Below are 23775 nucleotides of genomic sequence, written 5' to 3' on the forward strand. Positions count from 1 at the left end.
GTGCCCTGGAACAAAGCCCACGAAGTTGCCATGCCCCTGGTACAATGGGCAGTGAGCTTTTCTGGAGGGGGCAAGTTGGCTCGCTCATATGTAATCTTTACTGTGTCTGTAATCCATCTTGACAGCCTCTGTTTAGATAGAGGTTTCCCATGGGACTTAGCCCCATAACAGACAAAAAACTGCTCAGACTACCTCTAGTTCTGTCCACATAATGCGCTAGTGCCTGCAATGGTGTCTGATGTTAATGTCTGTTCAGGAAGATCAAAATAAAAACATTCCATTTGCAACAGCTAGTGCTGCAGCCCTAGACCTGCAATAAGGTATACTAGTTTTTCTCAACCGTTAATTCTAACTTGGCTGGAGTCACTGCCAATATTTATAGAGATCTGTGAGTAATGCAAACCATTTTCAGTACAATCATCTTAAAGATTCAGCCACAGAAGATAACAAAATGTTCCTTAGTTGACTATCACTCATTCAAAGATGTCACAACCGAGCCTTTAAATTAGCATTGTGAAGTCCCTTCTCATTTTGATATTTTGTTATCTACTCTTTGTGGATTAAGTACGTTGATCCTACCACTACACCTTAAATTAACTTCCTGTGCAGCATACATTATACCGTCCCCCCTCCCCGTGCATGGAGAAAGCAAATAAGAGGCTCAGGTGGGGTCCTAACACCTGGAGCACAGGAAGTGAATTTATAGTGCAGCAAAATGCAAAACGAATTTAAGTTAAACAAAATGAAAAGCGACCCAAAAGAGAAGGTAAGAAAATGTGTTTTTAGACCTTAAATTATTAACCCCATTCCTTTTTACAAAAGGACAGTGTACCCTTCATATATTCTGCAGCCTGTACTTGGTCTTAAGTCTTTAAAACATCACAAAAAGAATGCCTTTTTTCATAAATTTTTATTACAAAAAAAAGCAGCTTGATCAACATTACATTAAAGAGCATCTGACAGGGAGGGATCTGTTGAAAGGATGGAGCAATGGCAACCTGCAGTAAACCTTCAGCTGGTCCCATTGAAAAACAGTTCAGTCATTACAGGTTCAAAGACAGCCAGGCGTGGAAGAACAGAGATTCATGACAAACTTCAACCTGTCTATGAGGGGATAAGAGGGGATAACGAAGGACTGAATTTGCTGCTTAAAACAAAATGGATTACATTTTTTTTAGTAAATGTTCATTATAATTTAACAGAGCTAGTGTAAAAACATACACACACACACAGAAACTATTGTTCATCATTAACGTGAGTTCTAAAGAAAGAATCAATCTGAAATGAAATGGTCCTTTATTGTAAATGCCTACCGTTCTCTCTACCAATGAACCCCTTTTTATTTTGGTTTATTGTGGTGGGGATTCAGATAATTAACACATGTTGACCCACACTAAAGGACAGCTAGCAATGACAAAAAAACAAGAACCTTATATTCTCCTCTGAAGCAAAATGATTCATGTGCATCATTTGATCACTCTGAAGTTTATAAAACACCCTAAATAGTGTAGATAAGTTAACCCAAGTCACTACAAATTTAGCACAGGGGGCATACATGGAAAGTAGGAACCACTTTTTTTACAGTTATAAATGCAGGGAATAGTCTACAAAGTGAAGTTAAAAACATCTAAAAATGCAAGGAACATTAAAAAATAGCAGATTTTGTCCCATTGAATTAGATCTCCTTAGCTAGGCAAATGGTGTCCTAGGGAGGGACGAGCATCCTTGGGTCAAAAGGTCTTTTATCATTATCATTCCCAGACTTCTCTTACGTTCTTATGAATGCTATAACAATATGAGCCTGTTATGATAAAACATGTAACTAAGACATTAGTACAAATCTTTAACAGTGTACCAGTATTTACTTTAAGACAACACGTCCTATTGGATTATACTGTTAAAAAAAATAAAAAAAATAAAAAAATCATCCTACTAATAACATGTTTATAGATGTTTACTTTTCTCAGAACTACTTGAAAAGCACATAAAACCTCTCTTCTGGTTTATCGAGGTGCTATATTCAGGGACAAGACCAAATAAATAATAAAAAATAATGATAATTAATAACAACAACAATAATAGTACTAGCAAGTAATGAAAATAGCATTGATAATACGTGGAAGCAGTGATTGGGAGTTTCTAGAACTAGTGGTTTATGCATGTCGACTAATTGTAGGCCTTTTAGATATATGTCAGTCTTGCTGCAGCAGCACATTGATAAAAACAGCTTTCTCTCAATTATTTCACACAATTTCTGAAAATTAATCTAACCTTTTTGGGGTGTTTGTCAAAAACCAGGTAAGATGTAGTTCTCACCCATTCCCTTGATCAATCTTGTCCGAAACCTGTGTTGAAGTTCGTGCCCTTTAGGTTAGTGATAGTGGGCACAGATACAGCCCTTATTGCAAAAAAACCACACTTTTTTGATAATTCTCTATATATACAGATATTCTTAAACAGATCCAGTACCTAACCCCCCATCGTCCTTCATCAACGACTTTCAAACCACATACTAGAAATAAGCCTGTGATAGCACCTCTATTAAAAAGCCCAATGGCTCTCTCAATGTGAGGTGAAGAATGCTGTGCTTTGTTGCACTGCACTGTAAGGGGGTCGGATAACGCAGAGGAGAAAGCTATGAAGCCCTGTGGCAGTGTAAAAGCCTTGCCACTGCACGTGCTTGTGTGGGGAATATTGGGTTGGCAGGGAGGGGGCTACATTTCTCCCTGTCAAAACACGTGGCCACAGGTGTATAAAATAGGTGTTCACGGGTGTTGAAATTAGTTTAGAGTTAATGTTGGTGTGTAGGTTGGTGTTGCTGTGGTGCTGTACTGTGTTTAAGTCCATGTCCGTGTCCTGTTTATGTCTGAGTGTTTGTGTAGACTATTTGTTTTGGCCCTTGTGCCATTTTATGTTGTTAATGTGTTTTGTTTTATTTATTTGTGTTAATAAAGAGCGCTTTAGCACAATTTAACTTGCAGCTTTCTGTGTCTGAGTCTATGTCACTGCCAATACCATCTGGGCTGGGAGGCTACAGTGCCACGCACCCCTTTACCAGAGAGTCACAATTTCTTCTGCAGTGTCCAGTATGTGCAAACTAAGCAAACTCTTTTCTCTAGTAGCTCCTATTCTTCCTCACTAGCATGCTTCTCTGATATGTGCCACCCTGGGGGCAAGCAATACTAGAGATTACAATTACACTCTTTGCAGCTGCAAGTCACGCTAAATAGGCCCAAAGAACACCATAAAAAAGTAGGACTTTTAACAAAATAAATGACGGTGCCCATTTTACACTTTCCACATAATAAAATCTCTCTCGGAAAATCATTATTTTGCTTTCAATAGACATACAGTAGGTGGCAAACACTTTCTCCCACATCAGTCTATTGTTTGGTAGCAATTGAAAGTACAAGAATTGTATGAATCAATTTACAGTGGTAACACTGGAGTTCCAAACAAACAAGGCATCCCTTTTAGGCTACATCAGCTACTTATTAGGTTTCTGTGTTTGTTTGTTTGTGTGTTTGTGTGTGTGTGTGTGTGTGTGTGTGTGTGTGTGTGTGTGTGTGTGTGTGTGTGTGTGTTCACTAGTAGTGGAAGAAAGGAGAGTTAAAATGCAATGCTAAAACCAATTTAAAAGTACAAAGGTGTATTTCAGAGGGTGACCAGCTGAGGGGAGACTGAGATAGTAGCACAGTAGTCTAGCAGGACAGTACATCTTGTAGTGGCACTGTAAAAATGCAGACATCACAGACAGACCACAGGACCAGGAAGAAAATGAAAAATAGCAAACCAAAAGGCAATTGACCTGGGGTATTAAAACATCTAACTGGATATTCTTTAGCTATGTGAACTTCTAATTTAAAAAAAAAAAACATGTTCTGTGGCACACTCACAAACACGTATAAAAAAAAAAAAAAAAACATCATGACGTAAGGACATAAATTGAATTAGATATTCAATATCACAAACTGTATTTTTTTTTTAAAACTTAAGTCATTTCAACCCAGTTTTATCATTTTTTCTGCTTAATAACACAAGTCTTTTCATAACAAATACAATCCGGTGCTCTGTTCAACCCTTACATTCCCGTGTGCATTTGCAGGTACAGGAGACAGTGAATGATATCCTAGGAAATGGCTTGTGAAGAATAGGCTGGCTTTTCCAGTCAGCGAGATGGATGTGCATGTAAACAGCAATGATATGCTGTTCTCTCCTAAGAAGCCACTCCATTGATTATGTATCAGCTTCACTGAAAATCCTGTAAAATTATCCTTTGATATGAAACACTTTGTTGCCCTTTTCACCTTATTTAAAAAAAAAAGAAAGAAAAAGAAAAAACTAAACAAAACAGTCAGAAAGGCTGTCACGTAAACATAAACATGTGCACAGTTGCACCAGATCGATGAAGTTTCACACCCTTGCGAAAGAAGGCAAGTGCACAACTATCAAGTCTTGATTCTTTTGTCGCTAGAGTCTCTAAAATCTCGTGGCAGGGAGTGGTCCCTGTTAAGTGAGACACTGTTTTCTGTATCAGAGTGTGGCGGAAGGGTATGCCGAGGTAGCCCAGTCGAAATCTTTCTTTCTTTGTTTTCATATTCATATCCCCGGGATGTTAGAAAATCTCTGGGAGCGTGACGTTGCGGAGCAGCCATTGCTGGGAGCGGCTCCCGTTGCAGTCTTTGACGCTCGGCACTTGGCTGTCCACTTCCGTGGCTTTGTCCAGGCACTGGTTACTGTTCACATGCACCAGGGTCAGTTTCTAACAGGGAAACAGTAAAAAAGAGACTTTAGAAACATAACATTTTAAACTAACGAGATGCCACTGACTGGACCTCTTCACTCTATGTGTGTGTGTGTGTGTGTGTATATATACACACATACATACACACACACACACACTGTGTGTTAAGGTAAATATTATTACACATTGAAGGTGAGAATGAAAAGTAGTCAAAATGGATTGGAAAGTGTTCAAATCGCCCTACTATCGACATTCATTCTGTTTTCTTTACAGACAATCAAATGTATTACAATTAACACGTAACAATTTTCAAAGCACAAACAGTTCTGGTTAGTGAGGCTCCACAATTTAACCCATTTAAGTTTAGTGGCTTAACGACTCTAACATGGGAAGGAATGTCTCCTAAAACAAGGGACTAGAGCTGGAGCAGGGGCTGGCAAGGCTAGTTCAGCCATTAGTAAATTAATTAATCTTCTTCTGCTTACTAACACCTAGCTGTCAAAGCTGTAGACCGCACTTAGAATCTCATGTTTGAGGTGGGGAAAGGGTTACAAGATTGCAGGGGTCATGCTTAACTGGGCAACCTCTCAAAGCATGCTCATGGGAAACTGCGAAAAAAGAAATACTTCTAATAAAGACAAATTGCTCGGAAATGCATGGTACTCAAGGCATGAAGTGGTGTAAACCAGGCAGAGTAATGAACGCAGGCAGGCTGGGTTTCGTTTTCCTGTCCTTGTTAATTGAATGAGACCTCATAACCGACACTCTTGATACCTGTGCTCTGCATTTGAGTATCAGCTGTCTGTTCTGTATGCATTTAGTATGGGTTTACTGCTTTCAATTTGCATTACAAGCGGTATTGCAAGTCCCCTGGTGGTGAATTACTGGGACTGATGGAATCTGATGCCAATCAGGCCTGTCGATGAAAGCTTGTAATTATGCTACTGGATCAATAACGGAAAAAAAAAACCCTGAGACTAAAAAAAAAAAAAAAAAAAAAAAAAAAAATCAATTGGTATGATTTACTTCTCCAGTGAGAACTGATCACTTTGTCAAGACCATAGTGCTGCAAGAGGCCTGGAGCCTAGAACAAAGGGAGAGTGAGCAAAGGCAAAGGGGTTGGATTCACGTTTGAGCACTCGTATCAAACTACAACAAAATAAATGGCTACAGAACAGTATCAAAGAAATATGGAATACCAAAAATCCACAATCAGAGCAATAAATCAAGAAGTATCATAGAAGAAATTCTGAAACGCTTGAAAGAAGTGGACGTCCAAAGAAAATTACAGGGACAGCAGTTAGGAGAATTGTCTGAGCAGCTAAAAAAAAATCAAAGATAAACAGCAAAGGACTTATTGAAAGATTTAGAAACATCAGGCATAATAGTGCATGAAAGAATTGTACAAAGGCACCTGGACATAGAAGAGAATCCATAAAGCCAAGAAATATGAACAGGAATCTGAAGCATTCTTCAACAAAATTCTCTGGTCCAATGAGAGCAAAATACAATGTTTCCCTAAAAATGGACCACTGTATGTTTGGAGAATAAAAGGGAAAGCCTTCAATGAAGAAAACCTTGTACCTGCAGTTAAACATGGAGGTGGTTTGATCATGAGCAATTCAGGGACTGGAGACATGCATGTGTTGAAGATTGAATTAATGAAGCCATGCAGCAAAACATTCTACAAACTACAACACTACCATCTGCTGATGACAACATGACAACGACCCAAAGCACACGGCTAAGTCAACTCTGGAGTTCTTGAAGAAAACGAAGATAAAAGTTCTGCAATGGCCTTCGCAATCACCAGATCTCAATCCAGTAGAAATCTCTGGACTGATATGAAAAAAGCTGCAGCCAAGCATTGTGCATCCAATCTGTCTGAGCTGAAGGAAATATGCAAGACAGAATGGGCCCAGATTTCACAAAGATGTAACACACTGATTAAGAATTATTATAAATGTCTGAAAGCTGTAATAAAAGCAAAAGGAGGACATACAAAATATTAAAGCAGGGGTGCCAATTCATGAACAAATACTTTAAATAAAATAAGCTTGTTTGTTTTCTTTTGTTAAATGACAAGAAATTGCGTATTTAGCTTTTCATTTTATTAAAAAGTGATTATAGTTTACTAAATGCTTGTCCTTAATCATGGATGCAGTGACCTTGAAGGTTAATGTTTACATTTCTATTTCAGGGAACCAGAGCGTTCCCTTTAAAGTACTAACTGTAACCATTACCATATGGGTGATTACAGTGTAACAGGCAGATCCTGCACTGTGTCATGAGATGAGATTACATTAAAAGCTCTAAAACCACGACTGCAAACGAGCCCAGCTCTTTTGCATTGTAGTTTACCCTCCATTCACATGGGAGCGATTGCAAACGACCGAGATCGGATCGTTTGAGAAAACGATCTGAGTTTAAATCGAGCAGAATTCAGAAAGGACAGCCGGGGAAACAAACCTAGTTCGTTTGATGGCTCGTTTTTACCAGCCCGAGATCGTTTAGCATTTAGCAGGAATTTCAAATGAGCTCAGCTCACATCAAATGTCCAACTGATTTTTATGCTGCACTGTATTTTTCGCTGTGTGGATCATTTTATTATGTCTGTCATTTGTGTTTAAGGTGTTATTTCAACATTTTTTCAATCTGCGACACAAGTGAGCAGTAAAAGTGATATGACAGAGTTCAAAAGGCGACAAGCTTTCAATACAGGAGAGAAAAGATGCTCAATCAATGTATTTGCCTTACAACAATGTTTACACTGCACAGTACCATGTCAAGGTTTGTAAACTACCTTCAACCACATCTGTAACAATTTTCCCTTTCCGGTCTGATATCGTAAAGCACAGGTCTCCAGTCGTTTTTTCTCCGGAAATAGTCGAGAAAACTATTCAATGGCCGAGTGAGACCGATAGGAGCCGAGAAAAGCCCCAGCACCACAAAGATAACACGGCCATAAACAAACAAGATAGCTGCTTCCGCATCCAGCCATCAAAGAATATCACAGACATTTGCAGAGCTTTTTGAGAAGTTACAGTAATAAAATAATGACTTGCATCGCATTATTGAGGAGTTTGGTGATGAAACGAGTGATCAGGAGATGATTTATCAATATGCATGACTATGAAGAGGTATGTGAAAAATACAGCGAACAAGGGGTGGGGCGGGGCTGGAGATGCAGTACTGAGTGTCCTGTTGCTATGCAGTGCCTTTTAAACCTGTTTTACTGTGAAAAAAATACTTTTAAACAGCGCGTCTAAAATAAACTGCGCATGTGGAAATAAATTGGACCTGCTGCGCCTGGGACACGCTGAATAAATGGACCGCTAAGGGTTAAGCGTGCCGAGATCGTTTGAGCAGCATTCACACGGGTCTCCAGTTGATCCAATCCGCTCCCGGGAGTGCATTGTTTGCTCCAATCGCTCCCATGTGAATGGGGCCACTCTCTTGAGGTGCATGGGGTCGCCCGTTCACGCCGAGCCTTGGCCCTGTTACAACAGCACTTAATTCATACTTCACTGTAACCCTTGTAAATTGTGTTGATAAAGGCATCTGTTAGTTATTATTATTATTATTATTATTAACAAGCACTTCATCTGTATCAGTTTCCACCACCCTAATACTTAAGTTTTACGAGACATATCGAAACATTGACACTATACATGCCCACACAAAGTGGAGTGTAGCCCCCTCAAATTTTTGCCTAGCCCCCCTCAGCTCCCTCATAGGGAAGAGCCTGGCGCCACCTCTTACTCTGTGCCTGTGTTGTAAGGGTCACTGGGAAGCCACCCATAACACTCTAGTTCCAAAACCAGGGTTTTGAGGATCCATGACATTAAGTCTGTAGAACCTAGTGAAGTTATGGGGAGTAGCCCAGACCACTGCATTGGAAATGTATCCAACAGATGCACTCTGGAATAAAGGGCACATGTGCAGGAGACCAAATGGAAGGGTCTGGGAAGCTGCTGCCACCAGGCACTACCTTTAGCGCTTTGCTGAGCTGAAAGAGCTCCAAGCAGGCGGTTATTCTCAGCACTCTGCCATCCAACAGAGTGGACAGCTGTTACATCGTCAACATTTTGAACCTCCTTCGGCTCAGATACAGGTTGATCTGTCTGAGTTCGAGGATCAGTCTCAGGCCACCATCCCACTTTGGCACTAGGAAGTACCTGGAGTAGAACCCCTCCTCCCACTGTAGGGGGTCTATCCTGCAAATAGCATGTTTTGGTGTTACCTCCTGAGACACCACAGCGGTGTCTTGCGGTGCGTGACTGAAGTTGTAGTCATGCCCCGTAAGGGAGGGGGACCACGCTTTAACTACAGTGACCTACCGATCTGAACAGTAGTAAGCACCCAGATGTGCACTGACGTCAATACTCCACATGACTCCCTGAAAAGGGGCCCTGGGCCTGTGGCAGCAAACTCCTAGGGCTGCTGCTCGGCCTGTGGCTTGGCCTGCGGCGTCTGTCTCTGCGCAGGGTGGTGGAATCTATTAAAGCCTCTGTGGCGAGAAGCCGCGGGTCGGTCCCGAACATCACCTCTGGCAGCAGGTGCAGCCGGCTGTGCTGGTCTTTGAGGCTGCTGGGGCCTAGGGCCTCAGTGTGCTGCAGGTTTACGCATGGGCGGTGGTTGTTTGGGAAGCGGGCTCCTTTGTGGATTCCAGTGTGCGGTGAAAGCGCTGCAGCATCTCGTCCACCGCAGCCCAAACGAATGCCCTGGTGAAATCAAGGCACAGAACAGCAATGCTTTGGGAAAGCCAAAGCTGCCTACGTGCAGCTACCAGCGCAGCCAGGTTCCTACCCCCAGCCTGCCCATAGAGCTTGAACACACGGAGCAGGTTCTTGTTAACCAGGCGCAGCTCATCCAACTGTTGTGGTGAGGGCCTGTGGCTCTCTCAAAGGGACCTCAGCAAATGATATACAGATATACAATAAGACAGTAAGATAATAATGTCTTATTGTACATCTGTGTGTCCTCCCAGGCTGACGATGTGTTCTGTCCATGCTGTCAGTTATCAGTGTTGACTTCTTTAAAGTTTACTATTCTTTTAGTTTTTGTAAGAACATGACCTTGTCAGAGACTTGAAACCGGTCTATCAGAGAACAAAGCAAGTTCCTAAAGCTGAAGTAAAGGTTTTTTCTCTCTTTTTTTTTAAAGTCCTGTTTCTTTCATTATTGTGCCTGATTATTACATCTGTAGCAGCCAGGTTCAAACTTCTTATGTCTGTATAAGCCGTGACACCAGAGGGCAGCTGCAACCAGACAATAACAGCATTCAGCTGCCTGACCAAAGCAAGGGCTGTATGCATCCTGAACTGTTCATTTTGAGTCCTACCTTGGCAGATGAGAGGTCAAGGTTTGTGAGTCAGCAACTGTGAACATACAGTGCATTATCTGAAATGAAACACTCCAGTACTACATAACTTCCTCCAATAGTGCTGCTTTGGTAGGAGACTGTGATTAGAGCAGACAGGAGATGAGAAGGGGGACAGCGGTGTGCCATAGGAGTTACAGCTGCAATGATTTATTAAAAAGTTCCCAAATGCATACATGTGTTATTTCATGCTGCTAATGTAGGCTATGATGCTGTAACAAATCACTGTTTAACCTAGTACTCGAGAACAGATGGAAAGCAATCTGACATTAACTGCTGAAGCCAGGACTTGTGATTAATGCCAAATGAAGTTATTCCATTTGTGAACTCGTTTTCGTAAACTGCAAAAACAGAGCATCTGTTCATAATTGAAAAATGTGCCTTTTGGACCAAGCTACTTTGCTAAACCAACTGCCTTTCCTCTTCCAGGTTTTAACTGGATGAAAACAGACACCACCTTGCAAAATGGTTAACATACAGTACAGGCCTGTCTCACTTCTTGAGAAATACCCCTAAAGTGTGCAGCACAATGTGGGGGTGGCACAGAAGAAGAAGAAGAAGAAGAAGAAGAAGAAGAAGAAGAAGGTGGTTTTAAAATAATTCAGGCTTTGAAGCAGAAATGTTGCAATAGCTTAAAAGTAGCACAACGTCTTTATTGTTTGTACTGTAACAGGAAATCGTGACTCAGATCAGAGTGAGTTTTTTAGATACTGTTTTTTTTTGTGAGGGTACTCCAGCATTCAATGGTACTCAACGAATGCTATCTGGGCAAGCTTATTCTGCTGTGTTAATGCAGCTGCATCCCTAACTTCGTAGTGCGCCTTTCTGTGTACGCTACTTCGTCAGAAACCAGACCTATTTGGCATTCCAGTCTGTTTACATTCCCTAAAGGTAGTTTCAGCTGGTCAGCTCACAAGGCCCCCCCCCCCTTGAAGAAACTTTCTTTCCACTCAGTAAACTAAACAGTCATGCTCCCGCCACTGCTGCAGCTAGAGTACAGTACAGCAGCCGGAGGTTATGAATGTCATCTGCATTCTCTCGGATGCACTGTAAGTCAGGGAAGCAAAACAAATAGAAAAAAATCCACTTTTGCAATATACAGTGGGGCCCTGTTCACCCAGTGTATGCTATTCTATAACTCATTCAGCTCCGGTGACAATGCTTGAGCTCCACAGACACAAGCTTTTAAACTAACATTTCCGGTCACGCTTTATTTTAAGGGATGTTTTTTTTGTTTATTAACTGTTAACAAACACGTTAATGTACATTATTTATTTTCTGTTAACTGTTAGTTAAAAACATATAATAGGCCAGATAAAACTGCAAATCAAACACCAGAGCCCTATGGATGATCAATCAAACACCAGAGCCCTATGGATGATTAATCAAACACCAGAGCCCTATGGATGATCAATCAAACACCAGAGCCCTATGGATGATCAATCAAACACCAGAGCCCTATGGATGATCAATCAAACACCAGAGCCCTATGGATGTTCAATCAAACACCAGAGCCCTATGGATGTTCAATCAAACACCAGAGCCCTATGGATGATCAACACCCAAGTCGATCATATGCTTGAAATTGGTTCTGATTGTTACTGTAGTAATGTTTAGCAAATTAAATCAGTTTTTTATTAACCCTAACCCTAACCCTTAGCTAGAAATTAACAATGTTTGTTAACAGTTACTAAACTAAAAAAACGGCGCTTAAAATAAAGCGTGACCACATTTTCAAATGGAAAATGACCGATTAAAACTATAGGAATGAACTTTTAGTTCAATAATCAGCCCCTCTAAAATTTTGAACAAAGCAGATTGGGTCCAGCTCAAGGGCACATTTCCAAAGCTTTTCTCTCACTTTGGTTTCGTAAAGCAATAGGGGCAGTAATGGAAGTGCTCTGCTTCAAGCCAGGGTTGACAGAGTTTACTGTATACCTGCGACAACTCCTTGCAGATCAGCACTGTTTGGCAATGTTGTGTTACATTCTGAACCTTGGTAATTACCAGGGAAGTATTACAGGCAGATGCACTTCTCACACAATTGTAAAGAATGTGCTGAGTTTAGACAAAGAAATCGCTGGATCCTCTGCGCCAGTATTCCGCTGACAAACAGAGTCGGAAAAAACATTCTATTCCAAGGCTGGCTTCCATTTCCATAGGAAATTCTCGCAATGCAGGGCAATTCAAAAGCACACCGCAAACAGCCGTGGACAGCATTGTTAAAGCAAGCCATTGCTTTTGAAAAAATCAGATGTTTTTTTTGTTTTTTTGTTTTTTCTACATCTCCGCTCCTAGTGGGCATATTGTTATTTCACAAACACAAGAAGAGAACAAAATAAAGGCCACACTAAATGATAAATCAAAGGGCATGTGGCCAATTTGGAGCACAGCTTGTCCAGAATCATTTGGCTCAGCTCAATCCTCCCAGAGCAAATGGGTAGAGAGCCGAGGAAACTATACTAAAAGATATAGAAGGCGCAATGAGTCACCAAGGGCAATACTCTTTGCAATCGTAACCATGCATTCTGCAAAGGAAATCAGGCTGAATTAAATGAATTAAATTGCACCAATAACCTCAAAGAAAAAATGTCAGTTACTGGCAACATATGCAATGTTTTTTTCTCCTGTTTGCCTAATTTCAGCGGCGATGAATCTAATGTTCCTAAGAGGTGCTGGATTTACTTCACTGGAGAACGCAGAGTGAATCAGGGCTTGCTTAGACACCACAAGCAGCCTTAACTGAAGAAACCAACCTTTAGGTGTGTCAATGAAGAAACCAACCTTTAGGTGTGTAAGGGGTGAGACGGGAGCTCAGACTTCAAGTCTTTGCCCTCTCTAAGATAATCAGTTTAGTTAACAGAAACATTGGGAATAAGGACATCATCATTGTGGTACTGGGCTCTAACAGACCAGCATTTTAGTATTTCACAGAATACTGTATCTCTTTAAAGTATGCTGTGACAAGCACTGCCACACTGGAGGTGAGCTGATAAAGATGAAAGATGGTGGTGTTGGGATTAGGTCAGGCATCTTGTTATCCAAAAAGGTAATACAAGAATTACACCAGAGATCAGACACACATGAGCACTGTCACTTACTGGAGACAGAAGTCACTCCTAACTTGGGAAGAAGTGAACCACTGACACCCAGGCATCACATTCAATTACCAACACCCAGCTCCTGGCTAATAATTTACCCTTTAACAGCTAAAACAAAGCCACCTGAGCCTAAAGGAAGGGTCCGATTCTCGTCCGAGTGCACTCACCAGAGGGTCGTACTCCCACAGCTGATTGCCTTTCAGGTGATGACACTTGAGCATCATGACGGGGCCATTCAGCTTGGACAAATCCAAACACAAATCATCTGTGCGGATTTCTTTATTAGCAGTATAGGAGAAAACCTAGAGGAAGAGAAGCAAAGACGTTATACAACATATACAAGTAACTCTGCACTGTTTTACTTCAAGGATCAATATTATCATTATGTTTGGGTAACAACGGAATAAATTCTGAACTGACTGAAGAAGCTTACTGCACCACATACTGATAGTGGCGTGAAGAACCCTGTCGTACCGTGCGATTAAAATGTCATTGGTTGTTTTATTGTACATGCCAGTGCCTTCTCTCCTGTCATTAACCATCTGCTTCGCTCTTTGCAGCCAATGACATGCTTTGATACAGAACACACTGCTGGGGTAAAATGACCTAGGAAGTGAAACTGTAACATACTTCCTGAAATGCAAGGAAAGCCAACTATTGATATACAGAATGGAAGTGCATGACTGGTAAGATAGGAAAAAGGCTCATCAATAGCTGAGAAAAGATGATATAATCATGGAGAAAACGTAAAGCCATGTGTATTTGAATTGAATAAAAAACATCAATATTTAATCCATGAAATTAAAAATATGAATGTACTGCAATTTAAAAAAATGCTTGTTTCACTGAGTGTAAAAACTAAGTTGAATTTGGTCTAAGATGTTCCTCAATTAAAAATAAAAGGTGCTTACCTGGTTCCCTCCCATTCCATGGCAGTTAAAGATTCCCACTTTCTCGTTTTCTTTCCTTGCCATGTTATCCAGACATTGGTTAGTTTCTACATTTCGGATCTGCAAAGGGAAACTCTGGTTTAGTCTATAAATCAGGGATATAACACTGACACAAGAGGATGCAAGGGGGGTACATTTCTTTTCAGTTTTGTGATCCAACCTTTACATTCCAACCTAAAGAAGCTACTTCAAAAACCTGACTAGAGCAACATTTGTTTTCGGAGGAACTGTGGTGTGTATTGGATTAGCCTCTGGAGATTCTTATAGTGTAAACTTAAGAGTTTCTGATTGCGTGTTGAAAGTTCAGGATTAACTAATGAATGTACAAGCTTATTAGTTTAGGTAAGGGTAGGTTTAGGTTAGACTGCTCTTTTGCAGCTCTGCATCACATTAACTTATTTTTTTCTCCACTAATCAAAAAAAAAAAAATCAGGATCTAGATTCTGAACTTATTTGGCTAATGGGATTTACTGGCTCACATAAACATCAATGACATTTGGTCTCTCTCCAGGGGAATAGCTGACAATGATTTGAATTTAAATATGCCCACAAGCCATTAAATCCTGCCTTTCGACTTCAGTACATCTCCATTCCCGGACATTTCTGATGATTTTTTATTTTTTTTTTCATATTGCTGCAGCGGCAGTTGGCCTGCAATCCCAATTATGTCTATAACCTGTGAATGTATTTTGTTTAATTGTACACACATTACAAAAATTTTAAAAATCCTCCATTCTCTTCAAGGACAAAAGACAAAGGTATTCCTTCTATCCTGATGGAGTCTATTATTTCTGCAACATCTGATTAGGCATTTCTGTTCTACAGTAGAAGGATCAATTTAGAACTGGTGTCAGCTATACAGAACTCACAATTATTATTATTATTATTTGTTTATTTAGCAGACGCCTTTATCAAAGGCGACTTACAGAGACTAGGGTGTGTGAACTATGCATCAGCTGCAGAGTCACTTACAATTACGTCTCACCCGAAAGACGGAGCACAAGGAGGTTAAGTGACTTGCTCAGGGTCACACAATGAGTCAGTGGCTGAGGTGGGATTTGAATTGGGGACCTCCTGGTTACAAGCCCTTTTCTTTAACCACTGGACCACACAGCCTCCACAATATTTTATTACATTTAACAAAAAATGTCAGACAATATGCAAGTCTGATTTTTCTGAGTGGAAGTACTATATGTGTATGTCTACAGCTATGGCCAAAAGCCATACATAAACAATTTTACTTAACATCATGTAATCAAAGAAACTACAAAATGATATCGCAAAAGTTGACCAGAAGTCATAACAGTTGTACAGTATTTCACGTTAGATTTCAAACCGTCATATTTTTCGTTAAGTTAAATATGTTAACGTAACATTACTCTGCAGGTTTCATTTGACTTCATGAAGCAAAATTAGTTAATTCTATAGTATAGGGTGATGCAAAACATGCTGTATGTGTGAGTGTGCATGTGAAGGAATGCTGTCTGTAGGCGACTGGTCTGTCAAACCCAGCATATATAAATGGTCCAAATACCTCAGGTATACTTTGTGATGGCATCTGGATAATCACCACGCTCAAAAACCACACATTTAGGCTGCTTTATGAGTCCTTCTCCCAGTGTCTCAACCATATCCCAAGCAAACTAGGCTTACCCCTAATTGAACACTAAACAAATGCACTCTGGTGTCTTCAGTATTTCACGTTTGAATAACCCAAATGTCTTCAGGCAATTAAACAGGTGCTATGAAGATACAGTTGTAGTCAAAAGTTTACATACCCCAATGGAAATTTATAATTTCTAGAAATCTCTCGAAAACAAAGAATTTTAATAAAAATATTTTGCTTTTGTGGATGAGGAAAAAGTTATAAGAAATAGATTCTACAGTAATTTATTTCAGCATTTTTTTTGTTGCAAAAATACTAATTTGAAAATATTCATACCCTTTGATGCTATGATAGTATTGTCTACAAGGTGCTAGAAATTTCAATATGATAATGCAAAATCTAATTCTAGAAAAGTCTAGAAAATTCTGGATTGTAAGTGACACTTAGGCATAGGGTGATTGCTGTCATTACCAATATGTCAATATTGGTAAAAGTAAAGATCTATCTGAAGACCTTAGGCAGAAAAGTATTTATTGTCATAAAGCTGGAGAAGGATACAAGATTTACAAGCATTTGAGCTATTTGGTCACGCTGATAGTCATTCCATTTGGAGAAAGTCTGGTGAGGCATACAAAGAAAAGAACACCATACCTACTGTCAAGCATGTAGGTGGTAATATCCTTCTATGAGGCTGTTTTTCCTCTAATGGCACAGGAAATTTAGTTCCAATACATGTTAAAATGGATTCCATAGTATACCAAAAGTTCTTGGCCAATCATCTGAAACCCTCCCCTACAAAATTTGGTTTAAAGCGCAACTGGATGTTCCAACACGACAACGATCCAAAGCACACATCAAAATCTACTTCAGAATGGATAAAGAAGAATAAAATCAAGGTTCTGGAATGGCCTAGTCAAAGTCCTGATCTAAATCCGATTGAGAAACTTTGGTATGAGTTGAAGAAGGCTGTGCACAAGAGAAGTCCTCGGAATTTGAATGAACTGGAACAATTTTGCGTTGAAGAATGGTCAAAAAATGCCAAAAGCTCATTGACAAATATCCTAATTGTTTAAAAGTGGTTATTATTGCTAAAGGTGCCTCAACTAGCTATTAATTTTATTTTCCTTGTCAGGGTTTGAATACTTTTGAATTAGCATTTTTGGAGTTTTGCAAATAAATTGCTGAAATAAATAATTGTAGACATCTATTTCTTGTCACTTTTTTTCCTCATCCACAAAAGCAAAACTTTTGCTACAAAAGATTTTTCCTATAATTATTTGTTTTCGAGAAATTTCTAGAAATTATAAGTTTCCATTGGGGTATGTAAACTTTTAACTACAACTGTATTTCCATTTAAATGCTACAGTACATGAGGGCCATCCCACGCGTAAAACGTTTTATGTAATCATAAAAACAATGTTTGGCATAAATTGTAATCTAAGCACTCCTGGATTTTTCGGGTTGTAAAAAGATGCTCAAGTAAAAGGGACCATTTCTGTGACCCTCAGTATTTGCAATATAATCCCAGACTGTCCAAGTTTCTGTCCCATACATTACACATGTCAAATAATGATCATTTTCAGTGACTTCTTGCAAGTGCAGTGCCTAGTTGAAACCATGTCTCTTCCCTTTGATGAGCACTAACTGCTCAGAAAAACATAAAAACAGAACTAGAGGAGGCCATTCAGCCCATCAGTGCTCATCTGGTATCTGATTGATCCCAAAACTTTTTCAAGTCGGATCTTAAGGGATCCCAATGATTCAGCACCAACAACGTGGTTTACTAACCCGTTCCATACACTTCCTACTCTTTGTCTTGAGTCTGTCTCCACTTAATCTCAATTTAAAGTACTGTCTCGGGTTAAGATTTTAGAAACTTGAATAACCCTTATTTTATTCTAGACTAAACAGATTCAGTTCCCTCAATCTTTCTACATAACTAGTTTATTTAAGATCTGGGATTAGCCTGGTTGCTCTTCGCTCGTCTCTCTAGGGCCACAATTGTGTTTTGTATTTCAGGGACCAGTTGCTAGCATTTTAAGCGTCACATGCTTTGTTTGGTGACGTTCTCTCACCTCTCCGAGGGAGAAGTAATGGCGAGGGATCTGGGAGTCGGGGTACACATTCTCCAGGTACCAGGAGAAGGGCTTGCACTGCAGCTTCTGTCTCAGCATCGCTCTTGCAGAAATGTCCCCGTAATCCACTTTGGTGACACCTGTCAAAACAAATTAAATCTGTCAAAACTCTTCAAACAAATGCGACATGCTCCTTCACAATGCATATGTCATGCTTGAGTGGACACAAGTTTTTTTGTTTTTTTTTATGCTTCCTTTTTTATCCAGGGGATAGCTTACAGAGTTTTGCAAAGTAATCGGTGCACACTGCTCTGCAAATGTAACACATCTCATTTTGAGGAGCCTTTTTTTGGCTATAGAGCCCCTCAGCAAGGCCTCTGCAGTCAAAGGTGGTTGAGAATGATAAAGCTTGTGAGTATGATCAATGATTCTGGATAGGACGGAAATGCTAAAAGCTGTACATCTGTTACAGACTAAAAGCATGTTATCCTACTTGCTTTGAAAGTGATGGTAGCTCTCAGGTTTAATTCTTGTGGAGACTTTCAAAAAGTGACAGGGGACACAATAAAAATTTGAGAACCATAAGTTTTGAAAATAAAAACACAAGTGTCATCTGCTCTAGTGGGAAACTGCCTGATATTGTAAAGTTGCCGTTAGCAGAAGGTGTCCCTGCAGCACAATCTGTAATAACTGAGAAAAGACCACATGCTGCTCTAGATTAGACGACAGTATATTATTGACAGTAACAAGGTTAGTATTAATCGTTTTTGTGTATGTATGAACTGCACCCTTAACATACTCCAGTAATTGTTGTTGACTCCTTTACTAAATAAGCAGTTTTAATGAAAGCTTTCATAAAAATCATTGTTATCAATACTAAAATAAACAGTGCTTCCCCTTTATTTTGTTATCTGACTTGCACATAAAAAGTACAGTATATATACACACACACACATATATATATATATTGAAGAAAATCGATGGAGACTAGTTGAAATATTTGTCAAATAATGTTACTAGCTTATTTTACTATGGCTTTGTTTCTTATAAATTAAGTGCTTTGTTTCTTAGAATGAAATAGCCACATCTGGTCTCAGAGTTTCTAAGACACTGCAACACAGATAGGTGCAGCAGCAGCTGATCCTTTCCCCCTGCCTCCTGCGTTCAGTCACCCCCATGTCTAAATGCTGGCAGCACCTGATTAAGACATGTGTGAAGACAGCCCAAAGGAATGTGCAATGACACTTAAAAGGAACAGAGGTGTCCTGAAGCTGTCCATCAATATCCTTTGACCTTTCACTGAAATCGGCTTAAAAGAGCTCCAGCAGACTCAATTAGCTCTGTCTCTGAGCTCTCTGATATGTCTCATCTGAATTACCAGCAAACCCTCCACAGAGATGTTGAGAAAACCAGATCATTTTAGAAGTCCAGTTGACAGATATTTTGGGTTGAACTGAGTTTGACTGATTTGTGGGGGTAACTGGCTCCCACTGTTTAGAGAATGTAGAGATGGGAGCTGGAAAACAATATTTCAACAGATATATCAGTGACTAACTTCCTCTGCCGCAGCTGAAAATACAAAATTAGAGCCCTCAGTAAAAGTAGGTCATGACCATGTAAACATGTGACATACAGACATGATTCTGAAACTCTCAATAACTTGTGCTACAGAACTTGTTCAGCAACACACAGGCGATATATATCCCAAGCAGGGGAAGACAAAATTTGAAAAATGTGTTTAGAACCATGCAATCAAAAATGTGTTATAAACAGGGCTGCAATGATTTTAACATTAGAACATACGAGAGGTGGGCTTGTGGTTTACTGGGACATCCACCTGCAGTGAATAAAAAATGTATATTATTATTATTATTTGTTTATTTAGCAGACACCTTTATCCAAGGCGACTTACAGAGACTAAGGTGTGTGAACTATGCATCAGCTCTAGAGTCACTTACAACTACGTCTCACCCGAAAGACGGAGCACAAGGAGGTTAAGTGACTTGCTGAGGGTCACACAATGAGTCAGTGGCTGAGGTGGGATTTGAACCGGGGACCTCCTGGTTACAAGCCCTTTTCTTTAACCACTGTTACCACCATCTGTGGCAACACAATGCCACAGATGTCTCAAGTTTTGAGGGAGCGTGCAATTGGCATGCTGACTGCAGGAATGTCCAGCAGAGCTGTTGCCAGAGAATTGAATGTTCATTTCTCTACCATAAGCTGCCTCCAACATCGTTTTAGAGAATTTGGCAGTACGTCAAACCGGCCCACAACCGCAGACCACATGTAACCATGCCAGCCCAGGACCTCCACATCCGGCTTCTTCACCTGCGGGATCGTCTGAGACCAGCCACTCGGACAGCTGATGAAACTGTGGGTTTGCACAACCAAAGAATTTCTGCACAAACTGTCAGAAACCGTCTCAGGGAAGCTCATCTGCGTGCTCCTCGTCCTCACCAGGGTCTTGACCTGACTGCAGTTAGGCGTCGTAACCGACTTCAGTCGGTAAATGCTCACCTTCGATGGCCACTGGCACGCAGGAGAAGTGTGCTCTTAACGGATGAATCCCGGTTTCAACTGTACCGGGCAGATGGCAGACAGCGTGTATGGCGTCACGTGGGCGAGCGGTTTGCTGATGTCAACGTTGTGAACAGAGTGCCCCATGGTGTCGGTGGGGTTATGGTATGGGCAGGCATAAGCTACGGACAACGAACACAATTGCATTTTATCGATGGCAATTTCAATGCACACAGATACCGTGACGAGATCCTGAGGCCCACTGTCGTGCCATTCATCCGCCGCCATCACCTCATGTTTCAGCATGATAATGCACGGCCCCATGTCGCAAGGATCTGTACACAATTCCTGGAAGCTGAAAATGTCCCAGTTCTTCCATGGCCTGCATACTCACCAGACATGTCACCCATTGAGCATGTTTGGGATGCTCTGGATCGACGTGTACGACAGCGTGTTCCAGTTCCCGCCAATATCCAGCAACTTCACACAGCCATTGAAGAGGAGTGGGACAACATCCCACAGACCACAATCAACAGCCTGATCAACTCTATGCGAAGGAGATGTGTCGCGTTGCATGAGACAAATGGTGGTCACACCAGATACTGACTGGTTTTCTGATCCACGCCCCTACCTTTTTTTTTTTAAGGTATCTGTGACCAACAGATGTATAGCTGTATTCCCAGTCATGTGAAATCCATAGATTAGGGCCTAAGGAATTTATTTCAATTGACTGATTTCCTTATATGAATTGTAACTCAGTAAAATCTTTGAAATTGTTGCATGTTGCGTTTATATTTTTGTTCAGTATATATATATATATATATATATATATAAAGTTCTGACATGTGATTGGTTAAAATCTCATCACATGACCAAAAACAGATCCAACTATTGCCCCTGTGACGCTGTTTACGGTTAACACTTTTTTTTTTTTTTACAAACTCCTTCAAATTGCAGTTACAGTTTCAGCACCTAATAAACTACAATTGACCCTACTTTTCCTCAAGTTCTAAAAGACAGGTGGAAGTGGAAAAAGCATCCCCTCTACTGACAACCAATTCAGCAGCCTTCATCTCACAAAGGCCAGCAGGTCAGAGACAGAGATGCGCGAGAATACAAAGTGATCGGTGTGCTGGGGACTGCATGGAGAGTGGCATGGAAGTGTGCTGCCTTCAAAGAAAGTCCTGCCTCGCTCCCTCCTCACACAACCCAACCAACCTTGACCATTCATGCAGCTGAAGGCTTGGGCATCACGTGGGGCTCCCTGGTGGGTAACAGGTACTTGCTATCATTCTAGTCATGTGCCTTCTGTCTTTGATTGCTCAGGTAAAGAGAACTCCCTCATGTCCACAGTGTATTATTAAACTCTTATCAGTTTGCACTACTTTTTACTCCAGTGATTAAAAGACTACAAATGGCCCAGAAGGTAAATTCCAGTATGTGGCTTGGGCATGATCTCAGATGTGAAATTTCAGGCATAAAGATGCCGATTGCTTTTTCTGTACTGATACATCATATACAGTACCGTAGGGTTGGATAAAAACCACATTTTCAGTTATTGTATAAAAATTACCAACATGATCTTGATTATCTTAATTCCTGATAACTGCAAATGTATTTCTCTTTTACTGCTTAAGTTTCAATTTTTTTTTTTTTTTGAGAAACCATTGACATCAAATTTAAAATGACAGTAAAACAAGTTTCTCAAGAATGTTTTCCGAGAAGTGAAGGGAGGCACATTGCATATAGGAAATTCTGAAGATATAAGAACAAAACATTTCAGTAAATGTATTCACTTGTTTGCTGTTTCATTCCCTGCAGATCCTTAATTAGATCTGACTAGAGAGAAACATTAGTTTGATCATCAAATCCCCTTAAATCACTTGAAGAGCAGACAAAAACTTCACAGACGTGTTCGACTTCATTAAATCTGTCACTCTACAAGACTTAAGACTTGTGCCTCTTAAGCACACACCAGTGGCGGCTCGTCATAAGAGGCTACAAAGGCTAAGCCTACGTGTAATTTTGTAAAAGTAAAAAAAAAGCTTAATCTTATGTCATGCTTTCCAAGGTCTACTGTATTGCTTTTGGCTAATGTAGCTTCAAAATGGGTAGGATTCTGTGTGTCTTCCACCTGCAATCACCCTCTGTCTGTCAAGTTTTAATGTATTTGTATTGGCTACACGATGCAAGCCTGTGGCTAGCCTCTAGCACTCATAATTAGATTTAATCTTGACAGGCAGGTTATGGGTCATGTGTGGCTACTCCCCTAAGTTTCGATTTCCATACAGTACATTGCAGATTTTTTTAATTCATACGCCATTTTTCTCGCTTTCAATTGAGGAAAAAATAAGAATAAAAAATAACAATAAAGGTTGTGCAAAGCCTAAATTGGACCTTCTTCAACAGGGAGGGCCAAAACAAAATTGCCTTTTTAATTGCTCAAAAGTAAATGGTTGAGTATTCACTTTTTTTCCCAAATATTTTTCATCAATCAAGTACACAATGCTTTTGCTATATTCAGTTGCTTGACTTATGTGCTGCATATAATATATTACTGTATTACTTTTCTTATTAAATTGCGAAGTACATTTTGAAACATTTGCAACATTTTATTGTGTATATCTATCTATCTATCTATCTATCTATCTATCTATCTATCTATCTTCTATCTATATATATATATATAAAATCACTGTGTGTACACACACACACACACACACATATATATATATATATATATATATATATATATATATATATATATATATATATATATATATATATATATATATATATATATAGGGCATGAATTTAAGTTCATGAAAGGCAAGGCAATATTGCCTTTGGTGGGCATGAAAATCCAGGGGCACAAAGGCAGTTCTAGGGGGCAAAAAGGCAAAACTAAAATCCAACCCAAGGGCACCAAGGCGATTTCGTACTCATTCATAAAACACACTAAAAATAAATACAACAAGTCTATAGTGTTCATTATCTAAGCGGGGACTGCTGCATGATCTGAAAATAAAAAGTTTTTGCCATTGAATTTCCATAGTTTTGCAGAAGGCATCTTGGAAAATCAAACAACCAACAAGAAATATGTAAAGATTTTTTTTAAAAGCCAGGTTTATTGAGGCAAAATCAAATGTTGTTAATCCCTGCCCCTGAGGCTAGAGGAGGGGGGAAAGCAAAGACTGTCCCTGGAGTCCCCAGCAATGGCTGCCCTGGTGGCTGGAGAGGTGGGGACAGCAAGGACTGTACCTGAGGCTGGAGAGGTGGGGATAGCAAGGACTGTAACTGAGACTGGAGAGGTGGGGACAGCAATGGCTGCCTTGGAGGCTGAAGAGGTGGGGACAGCAACTGCTGCCCTGGAGGCTACAGAGGTGGGGACAGCAAG

The 23775-nt window shown here is 40.2% G+C and overlaps 1 protein-coding gene across 4 annotated transcripts in view; it reads right to left on the minus strand.

Moving 5' to 3' along the window:
- Window positions 1-881: 881 nt before the first annotated feature.
- The window catches only part of LOC117435229 (polypeptide N-acetylgalactosaminyltransferase 1), a 259339-nt gene continuing 236445 nt past the window's right edge, over window positions 882-23775 (minus strand). For 3 of the 4 annotated variants that reach the window (XM_059012946.1, XM_034920767.2, XM_059012947.1), the window contains 4 exons: window positions 17859-17998; window positions 14139-14237; window positions 13395-13529; window positions 882-4762 (listed from right to left, as the gene is read on the minus strand). In XM_059012946.1, the coding sequence (XP_058868929.1) occupies window positions 4616-4762; window positions 13395-13529; window positions 14139-14237; window positions 17859-17998 (521 nt within the window). In that variant the 3' untranslated portion in view covers window positions 882-4615. The remainder of the gene's footprint in view (window positions 4763-13394; window positions 13530-14138; window positions 14238-17858; window positions 17999-23775) is intronic. The other variant, XM_059012948.1, reaches the window with a different exon arrangement.

The sequence above is a fragment of the Acipenser ruthenus genome, chromosome 3 (genome assembly GCF_902713425.1).
Source record: "Acipenser ruthenus chromosome 3, fAciRut3.2 maternal haplotype, whole genome shotgun sequence".
Lineage (NCBI taxonomy): Eukaryota > Metazoa > Chordata > Actinopteri > Acipenseriformes > Acipenseridae > Acipenser > Acipenser ruthenus.